The 16847-nt window shown below is 41.7% G+C and overlaps 1 protein-coding gene across 12 annotated transcripts in view; it reads left to right on the forward strand.

The window, feature by feature from the left end:
* Positions 1 to 16847, forward strand: part of CDIN1 (CDAN1 interacting nuclease 1) — a 481777-nt gene that overhangs the window by 241778 nt on the left and 223152 nt on the right. For all 12 annotated transcript variants that reach the window (XR_012232652.1, XM_073577871.1, XM_073577877.1 and 9 more), the window contains 2 exons: positions 25 to 74; positions 6692 to 6759. Coding sequence is in view for 11 of the 12 variants with exons in the window: in XM_073577871.1 (XP_073433972.1) it covers positions 25 to 74; positions 6692 to 6759 (118 nt within the window). In the remaining variant the exon portion in view is untranslated. The remainder of the gene's footprint in view (positions 1 to 24; positions 75 to 6691; positions 6760 to 16847) is intronic.

Below are 16847 nucleotides of genomic sequence, written 5' to 3' on the forward strand. Positions count from 1 at the left end.
TATACTTTGTATTGTCTTTTCCAGTGTATTGTCAATGATTTCTGCAATGGACCTTTGGTGGATTGCATAAAACAGTATCCTTTAAAACTTTCACATCCCCTTTTGTAGGGCTACGCCTCAAAAATCTAAACATTTTCTCCTTTCACTCTACCTATTCAGGTCTATATTTTTGTGCTGTTGCAGAAAAGGTATATTATTTTGGGTGTTATTACGGCAGCTGTAAAGGCTCGAAATGTGCCGGCATCTTTAATAATAATACATTTTATTTCTATAGCGCTGACATATTCCGCAGCACTTTACATTTCAGAGGGGATTTGTACAGACAATAGACATTACAGCATAACAATAATCACATAGATCTTAACAGATACCAAGAGGAATGAGGGCCCTGCTCGCAAGCTTTCAAACTATGAGGAAAAAAGGGAGACACGAAAGGTGGGTGGTAACAGTTGCCCTGATTGTATGGACCAGCCATAATGTTAAGTGTGTAACAGTACAGATGCAGAGGGCTAATGGATGCATAAAGCATGTGGGAACATGATGCGGGGAACCTGGTTATGGTAAAAACTTTTGGCTGTGCCACATAGGGATAGATTAGGTTAATGTGTTGAGGCGATAGGCCAGTCTGAATAAATGCATTTTCAGGGCACGCTTAAAATTGTGGGGATTGCGGACTAATCGTATTGACCTGGGAAGTGCATTCCAAAGAATTGAAGCAGCACGTGTATAGTTTTGGAGACTGGAGTGGGAGGTTCTGATTATTGAGGATGCTATTGAGGATCGTTAGTTAGAAATGAGTACAGGACGCTTGTTGCTTCCTCGTAGACAAATGTCCTTTATCTAGTTGGGCTGTGGTCGTATTTCCACTTGAGAAATGTGTCAAAAATAGGATTAGATGTACTTATAGTAGTTGCAGATATTTTTCTTTTTTTTGAAAATTCTTTTTATTAGGGGGTTTTTACAGTATAGGGGGGGATAAGGTGTCAGAAAAGGAATGAAGGGAAAGGCAATCAAACAAAGGAAGATAAAAGGGGGTAGGGAGGAAGAGGACAGAAGAGAAAGAAGATTAAAAGAAGGAATATGTCACGTGGACCCCTCCTGTGTGACACGACCAGCAGGCCGGTAACTGAAACAACAAGACACGGCACGTGAAACTGTCCTATGTGACACGGCCCGCAGGCCGGTAACTAAAACAACATGACACGGGGGTATGGGAAGCAGTTACAACGGTGGGCCCTGCGATAGGGAACGGGGACGTGGAGACCTCCTGCACTCCCCTGAGTCAGTGTCCCTCACACTCCTAACGTTCCCCAGGCCGGTTCCGCATCGGGCGCCGATCAGGATACCTGTCACCCTAGCACACCCTATACCTATCCCTTGCTAGGGAGCTGGGTGATGCAGGCACTGGCCCCACCGCTGTACTAATACACACCAGGGAAAAATACAAACAGGGAAACACCACTTAGCTTTGCTCTGTTGCTCTTGCTCCCATCAACAGAGTCCACCACCAGAATGCAGCTTTCCTTCTGAATAGCTGCCACCAAGCTCTGTCAGAGCTGCAAGGAAATCCCCTCTGACTCCTTCCACAACAGGGCTCTGACTGAGCTGCCAGGACCTCTCTAGATCTATCCTCCACCAAGGATGGTTGAAATGAACACTATCACCAACAGTGATTGCAACACCTGACACTCTTTTATAGCAGAGCCAGAGCAATCACACCTGCTTTATATTCACATGCACTAAACTAAAGAAACCAGAGTGCAATGACCCTAACGGCCACCGGGGGCAAAACTAGAACTGAAACCACCAAAGCTTGAGGGAAAAAAAAGGTTACTAGTGCATTTTATCTGTCATGATCCAGCATGGATCATGACAGAATAGAGGTGAAGATCATCTTAACATAGTGTTTCAGACATTTTCCACACAGTCGGCACCTAGACATAGAAAAACGAAGACAACAAAAATTAAACTGAAAAATGACTAGTATAGGAGAATGTTGTGGGCATGCTCGGTGCCTGCTACAATGGTCCTTGTGTGGGGGTGGGGGCACCTGAATTGTCTCAATTACCGATGGTGGGATCCTGTTCTATGTGCTATATAATGGATATTACCATATTATCCTGCCCTCCATCAGATGCAGAATACAAATGATAGAAAGTATTTTAAGGCTTTTTAAGATTTTATAATAAAAGAAGCTTTTTTTTACCTCTTTGTCTTTTGCCCTTTGGATGATTGAGCAAGAAGTGGGGAATTGCACCTTCCATTATCATATATTTATCCCCATGTTTGGATGAATGAATTATGAGCCTGATGAAGACCCCAATACTGGGTGGAAACACATTGTGATATTCCATACAGTTATAGAATCAGTTTTCTAATTTTATTTAAGCGGACTTTTTGATATCATTGCCTCACCATCACTTCTCCATGAAAGGGCTTTTCCGGTTTTGGAACACCCCTGTACTCCTGCCTCAGTTTAAAAAAAAAGCTTTACTCACCCTCCTGTGTCCAGTGCTGAGTCTCTGTTGCTTCTTGCAGTTCCTGTTGTTTGTCTGCAGCGCGGATGTCACTGAGCTCAGTTACTGGCTGCAGAGCTATCCTCATGACGTCAGCACTGCAGACAATAACAGACTTCGAGGACCCCAGGAGGGTGTGTAAAGCACACTTATTATTTAACACAAATCCCTTTAAGTGCCAGCTTAACGTGGGCTTAGAGGTCAATTTGAAATCTCTAATATTTCAAAGAATTAAGACTCAGATTCAATTCACTTTTTTTTTAAATTTTTATCAGAGACAACCACTTTCAAAAAGCGTCCGATCTGCTGGTCAGAGACCTCTGCATGGGACACAGAGTATTCACTGGTCACTTTTATCCCGACCTGAGTGTCACAGCCTCATAGACATTCGGACAGCCGTGCCCGGTCCATGCATTGCGGCACAAGCTTGGACCGATTAGCACAGACATGAGCCCTATAATAGGTATTTTTCTGGCCTTACATCCCCTTTAATTAAAAAGACATTGTTAATAACGGACCTTGCAATGCTTGTGTTAAATGGAGCGTTCTTATGTGACGTATGATTGCCCTGTCCATAATGGCTGTGTAATGGCGGCGGATATTGGCCTCTCGTGCTGTAGGGTTGTTGGTCCCGGGGATTTCCGCTTCTCCGATGAAGGACGAGTGCTTTGTATGCTAAGGTATGGTATTAATGCAGCTCTCCCAAATACTGGGCTCTGGCTGTGACCCTGCCTGAGCCTGCCCAGCCAGCAAACTGCGAGCATTGCATCTGCAGCATCTGGCAGCGAGGAATGAATTATAATGGGTCGTAATGGCTTTGTGGTTTAGAAAAAAAATCATGGCTGGTGAGGAAATAATTGATTAGCATTTGATAGAAACTATCAGGGAAATGCTTGATTGGCCTGTGGAGATATTGAGAAATATCATCCTTGTGATATGAAGTGGCATTACCTTGCTAGCTTTGACTTTGTGCTTACTCAGGAGAGTTAGCTAAAGAAACTACATGTGACAGGCCATTAATAAATGTGTGTATTTGTACTCTCCATACCGCCAGGTGTGCGGGATAACACGCCAGACATGGGGTTTACATGCCGAAGGATTAGAACGGGCAGCCTAAAATGAGGTGGGGTTGTGCATGACTTGTCTAAGACTTGGAAATATGAGCCTCTCTTAAAGGGAATCGGTCAACAGGTTTTTCACACCTAATCTGAAAGCAGCGTAATATAGAGGCAGAGACACTGATTCCGTATCACTTACTGGGCTGCTTACTGTAGTTTTGATAAAATCAGGAGATTGTCACTAGAGGACTAGTAAACCTGGTAGTCCAACCACACACCCCCAACCCTGATTGGCAGCTTTATGGCCATGCATAATGTACACAGAAAGCTGCCTATCAGGCATGTGGGTGGGGTTATACAGAGCTCAGAGAACTGATAGATCTGCTGCAGATATAACAGGAATTCTATCGCAGCCCAGTAAGTGGCGCATCGCTGGAATCAGGGTCTCTGTCCCTACATCATGCTGCTCTCAAATGGGGTAGCAAAAACCTAGTGACGGATTCACTTTAAGGTCTCCATGCACGTTGGAGAAAAGTTGGCAGAACCCAATGATTTCATCAGTAATTTCCCATTACTACCCAATGTGGATAGGGTCTTGTGTAATTTCAACACCAGATCCTTTTGTTTTCTTGGGAGATAAATTGCTGTCAATGGTCCCTGGATGGTAGTTGGGGAAGACAGCTCAGGTGTATGGTCACATTGAAGGCTCTCCTACACAGTAAAAGTGTGTGCACGGATCCCCATAGTGAGAACACAGGATTTGTATGGATCCTTATTACAGAGCTGTAGGCAATCTGGGGTATATTTACTATTAAGTTTGCACCAATTTTTTGGCGCAGATTGTTTTATTTTAGGCAAAAGGTGGGTTGATCAACCTCCAATTTATGTTGCAAAGAAGAGAATGGGTGTTAATTAGCAATGAGTGTGACAGTGAGGTGTTATCTGAGCATGCTCGGCTGCTAACCAAGTGTCTTCGGCGTGCTCGAGTAATATGTTCAAGTTCCCGCAGCTGCATGTCTCTTGGGTGTTCGACGGCCACAACACATGCAGTGGATATAGAGCAATGCGGTGTGACACCACTGCATGTTGTACCACCTATGAGCAATAGTCATTTTTACACTATCCTTAGATTCTTAGTACAAGTAGATTTTCTGCATGTTTTTTCCTCCAATAAAGTTGCCCTATTGAGAGCCTGACGAAGGGTACATGAACCGAAACGTTGCTAAACTTCACTTTACTGTGTAAATAATAACTCTTTTTTTGGGGGGAAGGGGGGGAATTGAGGGTAGAAAATTAAAAGTCCATGCCTGAGCCAATTTTATCAATGTTTTACGCCATTTATTAAACTTTTATATTTTTTCACCAGCTGAAAAACTTAAAAATGACAAGAAATAGGGACATGGCTAACATTTTAGAATTTAGTATAACATATTTACTACATAGAAATCTTTATTTTCTAGACAGGTCATAGATGACTTAAATAAGGCAAAAAAAGAAAAAAATTGCCACCATTTTAACATACATAAAAAAGACTCGTACGAAATTGACCACGTTGGCCTCCAGACACAGCGCGTAAGAGATTTTATGGGCCCCGCCGAGCCTCCGTTGGCCAGGGCTGCACAAGCCCTATGACTTACGGCCGTATGAAAGTGTTACATCAGGGCGAAAGTTTTCAGAAATTACATGTTAATTTCAGGGCACATAAAATAGTTAAAAAATCAATGGAAAGTTTAAGGTTTTAAAAGCATAATGTCTTCTGAAGGATTGTGTATTGATTTTGAATATAACTGGGTAATTATATATGCACAGAGTACAGCACGGAGACGGGCTCTTTGCAAATGGCAGGGGGCTATTTCACAGGAAGGTTCTCAGGATTACGGGAAGCGGGGCCTTTGATTTTCACTGGGCGGAAAATGGCCTGTGAGATTATTTACAAGTTTTGCCTTTTGGTCAGCGAGATCCATCAATAACAGGTAGTAACATTATAGACCATCTCTAAGTGTTTCGGCCACCATTACATTAGGAAATCACTTTGAAGCTCCTGTATTGGTCCCTGTTTGTCCTCGCCCTCCACTTATCTTCTTCCTCTCGCTCCTCCGCTCCCCGTGGATCCATTTATCTATTTTTATTTTTCAGAACTTCGGCCTGATCAGGACTGCGAATTTCATTAGGCAATGTACATAATAATTTAGTGTTACACAAGGATTTCATCATGTAGAGTAACGAGGGTTTAATCTATGGCCGTACAGGGTGTTCAGTGCATGTTCTGCAGAGTCGATGAGAACATCTATGGTAAGGAGGACCTTTTGCCAGTTTGAGCACGCTAAACTGGTCACATCATGGAATAATGGCGGCATAGGTGATTAAAACATAGTTTCATAGTTTTTATTCTGTAATTTATCATCCTTTTAGCTTATAAAGCTTAGACTCTAACTCATGCTATGTCTGGGTGGGGGGGCGTTACCAGATATTCGACTTTGCAGGAAGTTGACCAATCATAAGCAAGAGGCGTCTTGCAGGGGATCAAGAACACGCCCCCCCAGAAAATGTCAGGCACACAGCCCTGCTCTGCTTTCCTCTGTGATCTGACTGCCAGTTTCTACTCCGATTACAAGTATGGGAGGGAAGATTAGAAGAGCTATGTGTCATTACAAACACCTCTGCAGCTCTCATTCCCCAGCAGTCAGTGTGGGGGGGGGGGGGTAAAGCAGAGCTGACAGTGCCTTGAGATGAAAGCTGCAAGTAGTGTTAGTAATGAAACACAGCTCTGCTCTACTTTACACAGTAGATGCCGGCAGTCCGACCACAGAGCAGAGTTTCATTTAATTTCTCACAGGAAAACCTTCTCTGGTAGCATGTCATGCTTATGATTGTCAACCTCATGCAGGGGGAAAAGTTACTGGCCCCAGAGACGAATCTCTTGGAACGCTAATATTATCACCAATACGGATTTTTCGTTGCAGATAATGAGGGATTTTCTGTGGATCTTCTTCATGCTGATGACACGGCAAAATTCATGTGAAATATACCAATTATGAAAATACCTTTAGAAACATAACAAAGGTGTAAATGTATAGAATTGTCCTGGTATTAGACCTTAACCCCTTAATTGCACAGCTCCATTGGCCATGAGCATGAAGTACTTCTAAGAGAAAAGCTGTTGGAGAAAAACCTCGCCTTTTTAGGTAAGACACTTTTCCTTGTTTCCTAATTAAAAACTTTTTAAGGTCAATTTTTTGTTGTTGTTGTAAAGGTCTTAGTTATTGTTTAAGTTATGAAGTTGGACAAATCATAAGGATTTTATATTATTTTTTCAATGTACTGTGATATATCGACCACATCCATTTTCTGTATCTATTATCTTATTGCTAGTTTATTCATTGGTGGGTTTAGCGGTAGTGACCATGTACACGGTCTTATTAATGATCTATGTTGTACGCATCCGTGCTATGGGCCGGGACCCATATTTATGTTTTCTGGTGGGTTTCTTTCATATTAATGCAGTAGAAGAAAGTCCATAATGCCGGTCTGACTTTTAAATGGAAATTTATTACACTGCCATACAAGAATAGGGCACCTTTCTCTTCCCACTAAATAGATCTGTCACAAGGTTTTTGGAGCATAATAGAGACAGAGACCTTGATTCCAGGAATGTGTCACTTACTAGGCTGCTTGCTGTAGTTTTGATAAAATCGCTGTTTTATCAGCAGGAGATTATCGCTACAGGGCTAGTAAACCTGCTGCCATGTAAGTTTTAAGCAGGTGTGGATAAAATGCTGCAAAGTAAGAATGCTTTAAAAAGTAGCATTATTTAATAGTTTATTAATTAAGAAAATGCAAAGTGAATCAACAATCGCATCAATATTTGGTGTGACCGCACTTTGTCTTCCAAACAGCATCAGTTCCTCTACGTACTTGCTCTTGCGCACAGATTTTGAAGGAAATCGGCGGGATGTTGTTCCAAACATAAACAGAAAAGCAGAAAAACCTGTTGACAGATTCCCTTTTGTGGGTATGTGCACACGTTGCAGAAAATTTCTGCACAAAAACCTGAATCCCTTCCCAGAAACCGCACCTATTTTTCCGCGGCGGTTTTTGTGCGTTTTTTGCGTGGTTTTGATGCGTATTTGATGCGTTTTTTACCGCAGCGGTTTCTAAAAGCATGGGAGAAGCCTAAACCGCGGAAAAAAACGCAAAATTAATGTGCATGCTGCGGTTTTTACAGCGATTCGTTTTTTTCGCGGTAAAAAACGCATCAATGTGCACACAAAGTGCAAAATGCATTGAAATGACTGTGCAGCTTATTTTTAGCGGTTTTATAGTGAAAACCGCGGTAAAAACCGCTAAAAAAACGCTGTGTGTGAACACAGCCTTAAGGTTGTGGGAACGTTGAGTACCAGTACAAGGGGTTGCAATATTGTCGGTTACCTAAATTTCTCATAAGTTGATAAATGATAACTAAGAAAAAAGTGTAAAGAATACAGGGCTGCTCAAGAACAAGGGATTTTTAGATGAAGGCAAGAATCCAGGCCATGTATGTGTTACTGGGGTCAATGTGAATATCTGTAGTTTGTTTTCTGTGAATGGGAAGGGTGATGCACATGGAGATCCCCTCCGGTGCGGGATACATCGGCCTACCACTGATGGTAATGCTGTACTGTCGGTGCGCTGCTCTGCCTGAATATTTTCAGCAGAGAGTTGGGGATAATTGATACTGAATAGACTCTTATTGATTTAGGGCCGAGCAGGAACTCTGTTATCTAATACGTTGTATAACCGCACACCCTTGCTGGCGTGTAATTAATATTTTATACAATAAGTAGCTGGTAGAACATGCTTTAGAATGTGCTGTGGTATTACTTTCCCTGTCACGGGATAAGAGCCATTGCCATGTAACACCGGAGGATGGATCAAGAAAATGGCCAATATGGGACCCTTGACCCTTCTCCGACCCGCCTGTCTTCATCAGCACGCCTGAAAGTCTTGACTTCTTAAGCTATAACCAGAAGATGCTTTAAACACATAATTGGTTAGTATAATCATTCTCATGAAATATTGGTCCTTAAAGGGAATTTGTCATCAGAAAATGACCTTTTGTTCAAATAAGATTTTTATGTTAAATGGGTTTTTAAAAATTATTTTTCATTATCACGATTTATGTAAAAAGGAATAAGTAAATCTTGCCATTTTCACACTGATAACATGATCCTATTACTATATTCACAATTCCTCTTCTGCACAGAGGACTTTTCAGCAGTTTCATTATCATCACATACAAAATTACAATGAACACCTCTGTACATACCAGACAGCACAGGGCACACCATTTACAATAGTTGATGTTACAGTATTTCCTGTTGTTCACATGAACATTAGCAGCGATAGTCTAAATCAGACCCTATTTTTTGCCCAGGAGTGTTTCCTGTACATGCTCAAATCTGGTCAAATGGCACTGTGCAGGAGTGGGAAGGATAAAAAATTTGCATAAAAACAGCTAAAAGATCATTTTTTTTTTAGGACCCGTTCCCCTTAATTTACACAGCTTTAAGTAATATTTGTTTCTGATGAAGCAGGAAGGCGATCTGTATGTCACATTGTTATCTCCTGCCAGATGTAAACTGCCATGGCATACATATTGGATACCAATCTACTTACTTTTCTGTAAGATAAATATAATATTAAGCATCTACATATTCACAATCTTTTTTAAGGGTTTGCCATTATTCTAAATAGGCCCAGGGTGGTGGAAAAATGAAAAAAAAAAAAAAAGATGCTTCTCTACTGGTCTGACACCACTCCTCTGTAGTTCACACTGTGTCCCCCGCCAGTCTCCTGCCATTTTATTCCAGCTGCATCATTCAGTGCAAGAGAGAAGAGTAATTGTTTTTTTACAGCATGGGTGAAATATGAAGGCTGCAAATGATTGTTTGCAGTGGTCACATGATGACCACTCACCAGAAGAAATGACCAGGTAGCCACAACTGGTCCGGTAGTCGAGTATCAATTTTTTTTTTTTCTTTTCTCGCCACCCTGGGCATATTTAGAATGTGTTTTTAAAGGAAATCTGTCAGCAAGATTTCACACCATAAGCTATGTCCAAATGCAGCTCTTTCACAGACAAGTCCTGCAATACCTTCACATGACCAGTACGTTCCTCCGTTACGTAGAAATCAGTGTTTGAATTGATATGCAAATAAGGCTGTAGATATGATGTCTCTGTCATAGAATCGCAGAGTTGGAAGGGACCTCCTGGGCCATCTGGTCCAACCCCCTGCTCAAAGCAGGATTCGCTGAATCATCCCAGACAGATATCTGTCCAGCCTCTGTTTGAAGACTTCCATTGAAGGAGAACTCACCACTTCTCGTGGCAGCCTGTTCCACTCATTGATCACTCTAACTGTCAAAAAGTTTTTTCTAATATCTAATCTGTGTCTCCTCCCATTCAGTTTCATCCCATTGCTTCTAGTCTTTCCTTGTGCAAATGAGAATAAAGATGATCCTTCTACAATGTGACAGCCCTTGAGATATTTGTAGACAGCTATTAAGTCTCCTCTCAGTCTTCTCTTCTGCAAGCTAAACATTCCCAAATCCTGCAACCTTTCCTCATAAGACAGGGTTTGCAGACCGGTCACCATTCTGGTTTCTCTTTTCTGAACTTGCTCCAGTTTGTTGATGTCTTTTTTAAAATGTGGCACCCAAAACTGGACACAGTATTCCGGATGAGGTCTGACCAAAGAGGAGTAGAGGGAAATAAAGACTTCACGTGATCTAGACTGTATGCTTCTGTTAATACATCCTAGAATTGCATTTGCCTTTTTTGCTGCTGCATCACACTGTTGACTCATATTCAGTCTGTGATCTATTAATATACCCAAATCTGTTTCACATGTGCTGTCGCTTAGCCCTATTCCTCCCATTCTGTATATGCTTTTTTCATTTTTATTGCCCAGATGTAGTTCTTTGCATTTTTCCCTGTTTAAAACCATTCTGTTAGTTGCTGCACACTGCTCCAGTTTATTTATATATTTTTGAATCCTCTCTCTTCTCTAGTATTAGCTATCCCTCCTAGCTTTGTGTCATCAGCAAATTTAATCAGTTTACCCTCAATTCCTTCATCTAAATCGTTGATAAAGATGTTGAAAAATACAGGGCCCAGGACAGAGCCCTGTGGTACCCCACATGAGACATTCTTCCAACATTTATTTCTTCCTTTTTAGCATGTGCTTAAGTTCTGTGTTCATCCATCCTGGTTTCCTTAAATGCTTCCTATTCTTCTCTCTTTTCGGAGTTGTTAGCGATTGTGCTTTGAGAATTTCATTTTTCAAGATTTCCCATCCTTCCTGGACATTTTTGTCCTTTAGGATATCCAGCCATTGGATCCCTCCTATTCTCTTTCTGAATACCTTAAAATCTGCCTTTCTGAAATCTAACCTTGACGTCTTCACAGATCTTCCTCCTCTAGTTATGCAAAATTCTAAAATAGCATGGTCGCTACCTCCTAGGGTCCCAGCCACTGTCACTCCAGCTCTATTTCCCCCTCTTAAGCCTCATTTGCATATCAGTTCAAAAGCTGAATTTTCAGTAACAAAGGAACAGACTGGTCATGTAAAGGTAATGCTGGACTTTTCTTTGAAAGAGTTTCATGCACATACAAATAGTTTATGGTGAGAACTCCTGCTGACAGATTCCTTTTAACGGTATTCAAACCGTTAAAGAAATTGTGCAACTGGAAATATTTTCCGTTGAATGTGTAGAGGATTAACATTTAGCATACAGGAAAGCTGCACGGTGTCCAACATAATCTGCTATCACAGATTCCAGCTAGGATACCCTGCTGTAGCTAAGTAAATAAAAAGCAAAAAGTGCATTTAAACAACACAGAGTTTTTAGTAATACTTTTTTTTAATAAAAAAATAGCATAAAAGCCATCCCACCATGACAAGGTAACTGATTGGGACAATCCTACACTGTCTAATATTAAAACCTTACCCTGTGTCAATGTTGACCTCAGTGTGTGAATAAGGGCAGGCAAAAGGACTGGGCCCAACCAGTGGACACCAGTCTGGTGAAGCCTTATATACAATATCCAGCTCGGGATAGTCGAAAGTGAACTTTCAAGAAACTTTGCATAAGTTAAAAGTACAGATGGATATAAGAAACTTTGTAATATAGTTTCTCACAAAAATCAGCTTTTATTCTCCACTTATGAACCACTTCTTCCCCCCCCCCACTGTCTTCAGAATTTACCATCCACTCTGAAAAAAGCAGATCAACTTAAGGGGGTTTTACACACCGATTTTGTGACGTTATAGCGATATCGCTATGTGTGATACTTACCTCCGACCGGCTCCCCCGCTGTCCATCGCTGATCGCGCGAGAATGTCCAGCTCCATTTCTCGTCGTCAGCTTCCTGCTGTGACGACGAGCGACGTGTGGAGGCGGGCGGGAGGACGTCAGGATCGCTGTGTGTGAAAGGTGAGTATCGTGCGCTGCGTCGCTGCTGCATCGCTGTGAGGTCTGCCTGTGTGACAGCTCACTAGCGATCATTTAGCGATGCACCAGCGATCCTGACCAGGTCGGATCGCTAGTCGGATCGCTGGTGCATCGCTAAATGTAAAGGGGCCTTTAGTCTGGCTCCAGGCAAGACAGACTGCCAGCACAGTGAGGTGTCAGGGTACACCTCCTATTATACTCTATGAAGGGGAGATTAAGAGAGGGTAGAGGAGTGAGAAAACGGGCAGATTGTGCTGAGCTTTCTAGCAAGTGTCTTACCTCAAGAGCTGGATTCACATCTACACTGCTGTAAAGTTTCCTCCTCCCTGCTGTCTGCCTAATTAATGAATTAATGAATGGGGTTACATCAAAATACAAATATCACTTAAAGTAAACAAACTAACAATGACAGACTGGTACAGAGGGAAGATGACCCTACCCTTGCCCGCTTATATTCTACAGGATTATGGGAAAGGAGACAGTAGGTCGAGGGTTGCAGTAGCTCCAATGGTGTTGAGGTGGCCGCGTGGTCATTACAGGTTGTAAGCTTTTTTGAAGAGATGGGTTTTCAGGTGTCTGAAGGATCCAAATGTGGTGGATAACCGGATGTGTGGGGGCACAGAATTCCAGAGGATGGGGGATATTCGGGAGAAATCTTGGAGGCGAGTGGGTGAGGGGCGAATAAGCGTGGAGGAGAGAAGAAGGTCTTAGGAGGACTGGAGATTACATGAGGGAAGATCTTGAGAGATTAGATCGGAAACATACGGAGGAGAAAGGTTATGGATGGCTTTGTAGATCAGTGTTAGTAGTTTAAACTGGATACATTGGGAGCCAATGAAGGGATTTGCAAGAGGGGAAGCAGGAGTGTAGCAAGGAGAGAGATTCATTAGTCGGGCAGCAGAGTTAAGGACGGGCTGGAGAGGTGCGAGAGTGTTAGAAGGTATACCACAGAGGAGGATGTTGCAGTTGTTGAGGCGGGAGATGATTAGTGCATGCACAAGCATTTGGTAGAGTGAGGGGGGTTGAGCAAAGGATGGATTCCGGAAATATTTTTGAGTTGGAGGCAACAGTAGGTGGCGAGAGCTTGGATGTGCAGTTTGAAGGACAGGGCAGAGTCAAGGGTTACTCAGAGGCAGAGGATTACCAGGACAGGGGAAAGTGTGATTTCATTTATTGTGATAGCTAGATCAGGTAGGGAAGTTATAGCATCTAGTCTCCTCTCACTAGCTTTGAGTATTATTTGCAAATTATTGCAAAGAAAGATCATGCCTGCAGAGGAAAAATTGGATATAAATCAGATATCATGTTATTCCTCACATAATGTAGTATGCACAAAAAATGCCTATTCTGAAAAGTTACTTGAAAGTCCAGGTACCTTTTGAAGGGTCTGGATTATATAAAACAACATGGCTGTTTACTTCCTGCAACAATGGCGCCCTTCTCTGCTATTGCAACCTAATCCCAGGTTTTGCTATTTTTGCGCTGGTGAATCAGATTTTACTAAATCTACATGAGCATGACATGATCACAGTTTTATCTTTGTGCAGGTTTATGTTCAGTGGCTGCGAGGAGATATATTTCAAACCATGAACTATTACTACACAAAGCATATTAGCAAATTACATCACTTTTTTTCCTTATATAATGAGGTCATATTGTTTTCGAATACTGGAAACCCACGATGTGGAAATGTTGTTGTTTTTGTCTTGTTTTTTTCACTTAGGCACATGTAATTGTGTAAAAATGTAAATATGATTTGTAGCCTCAATGTACAAATTTTGCCCTGTTGGCCATCTATAGCCTCTGTGTTGGGGCTCGTGCACACGACAGACTATCTTGGATGAGTGCTGTCCATAGTCTTTGTACCCGTGATAGTCTATGGGGCTGTGCACGTCAGATTTTTTTCTTTCTGACCCAGTAGTCCAAGCAAAAAATTGGAAACATGTCTGATTTTGATCATCCGAGGGTTGTGTGACCCTACCATTACTGTCTATTGCTTCAGAATGAGGTAACTGAGAATCTGTCAGTCACCCTGATGTGATGCTCAGATGTGGAATTTGTGACTGTTATTTGTCCTTGTCCAAGCTCCTCTCATCAGGTTAATGACCACGGTCAACATCAAGGTTGACTGTGCAGGGAAACAACGAGCCAGTAAAAACCAAATAGTGCAACATTTTTAATGAAAGCCAATTGCAAAAATAATTTTTACTCTTAAATACACTTAAAACACAAAAATAATAATATAAATGCATAATCCTCAAGGATTGACAACTGCTTGAAGATTGTGATTTGTAGTTCTTTTCTTATGTTTGGCGCCTTGAGTAGAAACCCCGGCACCTCTCCAGTATAGCGGATCTATTGGAATGATAATATAATGGCTACTTCCAGGAGGATGAAAGCATTGCATTCACTTACCAGTACTGATACTATGGCATTGCCTACATTCCGTCTTCTCTCTGTGTATTGAGGCTCCGTTGTGTAGCCTTTTTGCTGTGTTTGCCCTTTACCTCTGTGTTGTGCAGTGAATTAGAGTTGGAAAGTGGTCTCTGTGAAATCCTTGTCCCAAGCTGATGGATGGATGGGAAGCGAGCTTACAACCTCTGGGAACCATCATTAATTCTAATCAAAGGTGAAGCCGAAAGAGCAGTGGGAAGGCCGTGTCAGCAGCCCAGCAGGTGTTAGGACAGGACCACACAGCCTTGCCTGTTACACATCCAGGTCATTAGTTAAGGATGGATGGAGACATGAAGCAAGGCCGTAATGGATCGCTACAAAATGCTATAGTGTACTCCAGGGTTTCAAAAGTCAAGGGCAATATGTTCTAACATACCGGGGGCTCTTCTGATCACGTTATGGCTCCTAGTAAGGGAAAGATAACAATGAGCGTTGTACAATTAACCTTGTCATAGACCGCCGTTGTGGGGCAGGATAGCACTGATCACGGTGGGTTTAATATGCCATACATGCTTGTAAAGTTACTGCAGTTTACTCAGGACATCATATAAAAACTAATGTAACCAAATGTAGAAATAGGATTGCAAGAGTTAAAATGCACGTCCTCTAAGATTATTCTCCGAGTTGTCCTTTCTTTAGCTTTATTTCCTATCTGCATTTATTTCTAGGAAAGCTGATGACTTATTTTTAACTCCAACATTTCACCAATTTTTTTCTGCTCATTCTCCAGTATGGATGTGCAGGTAGTGCTGTTTAAGATTTTGAGAAAAATTAGGGACAGCCCCTGATTGGGTTGTAAAGGTGTTTACGATATTGGAAAAGTGATGGTTTGTCATTAGGATATGTCCTCACTTTGTGATCAGTGGAGGTCTGACCAGTCTAAGACTGAAGGACACGTAGCTAGTGTAGTGCCCTGCTTTGTGATCAGTGGAGGTCTGACCGATCTAAGACTGAAGAAGACATAGCTAGTGTAGTGCTCTGCTTTTTGATCAGTGGAGGTCTGACCGATCTAAGACTGAAGAAGACATAGCTAGTGTAGTGCTCTGCTTTGTGATTGGTGAAGGTTTGACCAGACTGATGGAGACATAGCTAGTGTAGTACTCTGCTTCTTCACTGTTCTTCTCCTGCACAGCGGCCTCCTTGCTATGTAGGTAACTAGGAACACCACCTGCGGACAACAAGGAAGGGAGTCACTGCACTACGCCAGCCACGTGTGTGCCGCCTATTCTCGGGATCATAAAGTGATGGCCTATCCAAGCAGTACTCCATCAATTGACGACATAGGAAAACTTTCCCAGGGAATGTCAAAGTGGTTGTTATCAAGATTTCCTAAAAAAAAAAAACCTGACCCTTGGAGTAGCTTTGATTACCTATCCTTTACCAATCAGCAGAATGTGGCCCCTCTAATGTTTTTCCATGAACGGCAGCTGTAACGTTTGTAGGTCTGGTACCCAGCCAACCTCCCTCATGTTGGTGCCATTGCTCCTTTGTTCTGCTGATTGTTTCAAGTCTTGAGGATAAGATTCCACTGATCAGGCTTTGATGACCTGTGCTAACAACAGAAGATCAATGTGTCTTTGGAAGTCTTTATGGAAACAAATCATCACCAACTAATTGATTTTTATATTTTAGACAGTAGTTGGCACCCTGCAGGACCATGGCCCTTGTTCCTTTACTAGTTAATATAATTTTTCCTGTGTTTACCACACTCCAAAAAACATATTGCTACTTTATATGGCCCCCTATGAAATTGGCCCTTGTATGTGTGAGAATGGGGAACTAGATTAGCCATGCTTGGAAGAGGGGGCTGATGTATGTCATTACAGTTATGCAGCATTAAGGAAAATGTGGCAACAGGAAAATAAAAAATAAATAAATATATATATATATATATATATATATATATAACACTGTATGTGTATATATATACATACTGTGTGTGTGTATGTGTGTGTATATATATATATATATATATATATATATTTATATATATATACTGTGTGTGTATGTATATATATATATATCTATATATACTGTATGTGTGTGTGTATATATATATATATAACTAACTACGGTTGGCTATAACAAATCATAATGAATATATATATATATATATATATATATATATATATATAGCTGAGTGTAGAGCCCCGCCCACTCCGCATAGCCTCATTCACTATAATATGCCACATCATCCTGTCAGCCAGAGCCACCGGACTACTACCCCTAATATCCCACATCGTCCCATCAGTCAGAGCCAACGGACTACTACCCCTAATATCCCACATCGTCCCGTCAAAGTCACCGGACTACTACCTCTAATGTC

Source organism: Dendrobates tinctorius, unplaced genomic scaffold (genome assembly GCF_039654945.1).
Source record: "Dendrobates tinctorius isolate UK_male_01 unplaced genomic scaffold, ASM3965494v1 ptg000057l, whole genome shotgun sequence".
Taxonomy (NCBI): Eukaryota; Metazoa; Chordata; class Amphibia; order Anura; family Dendrobatidae; genus Dendrobates; species Dendrobates tinctorius.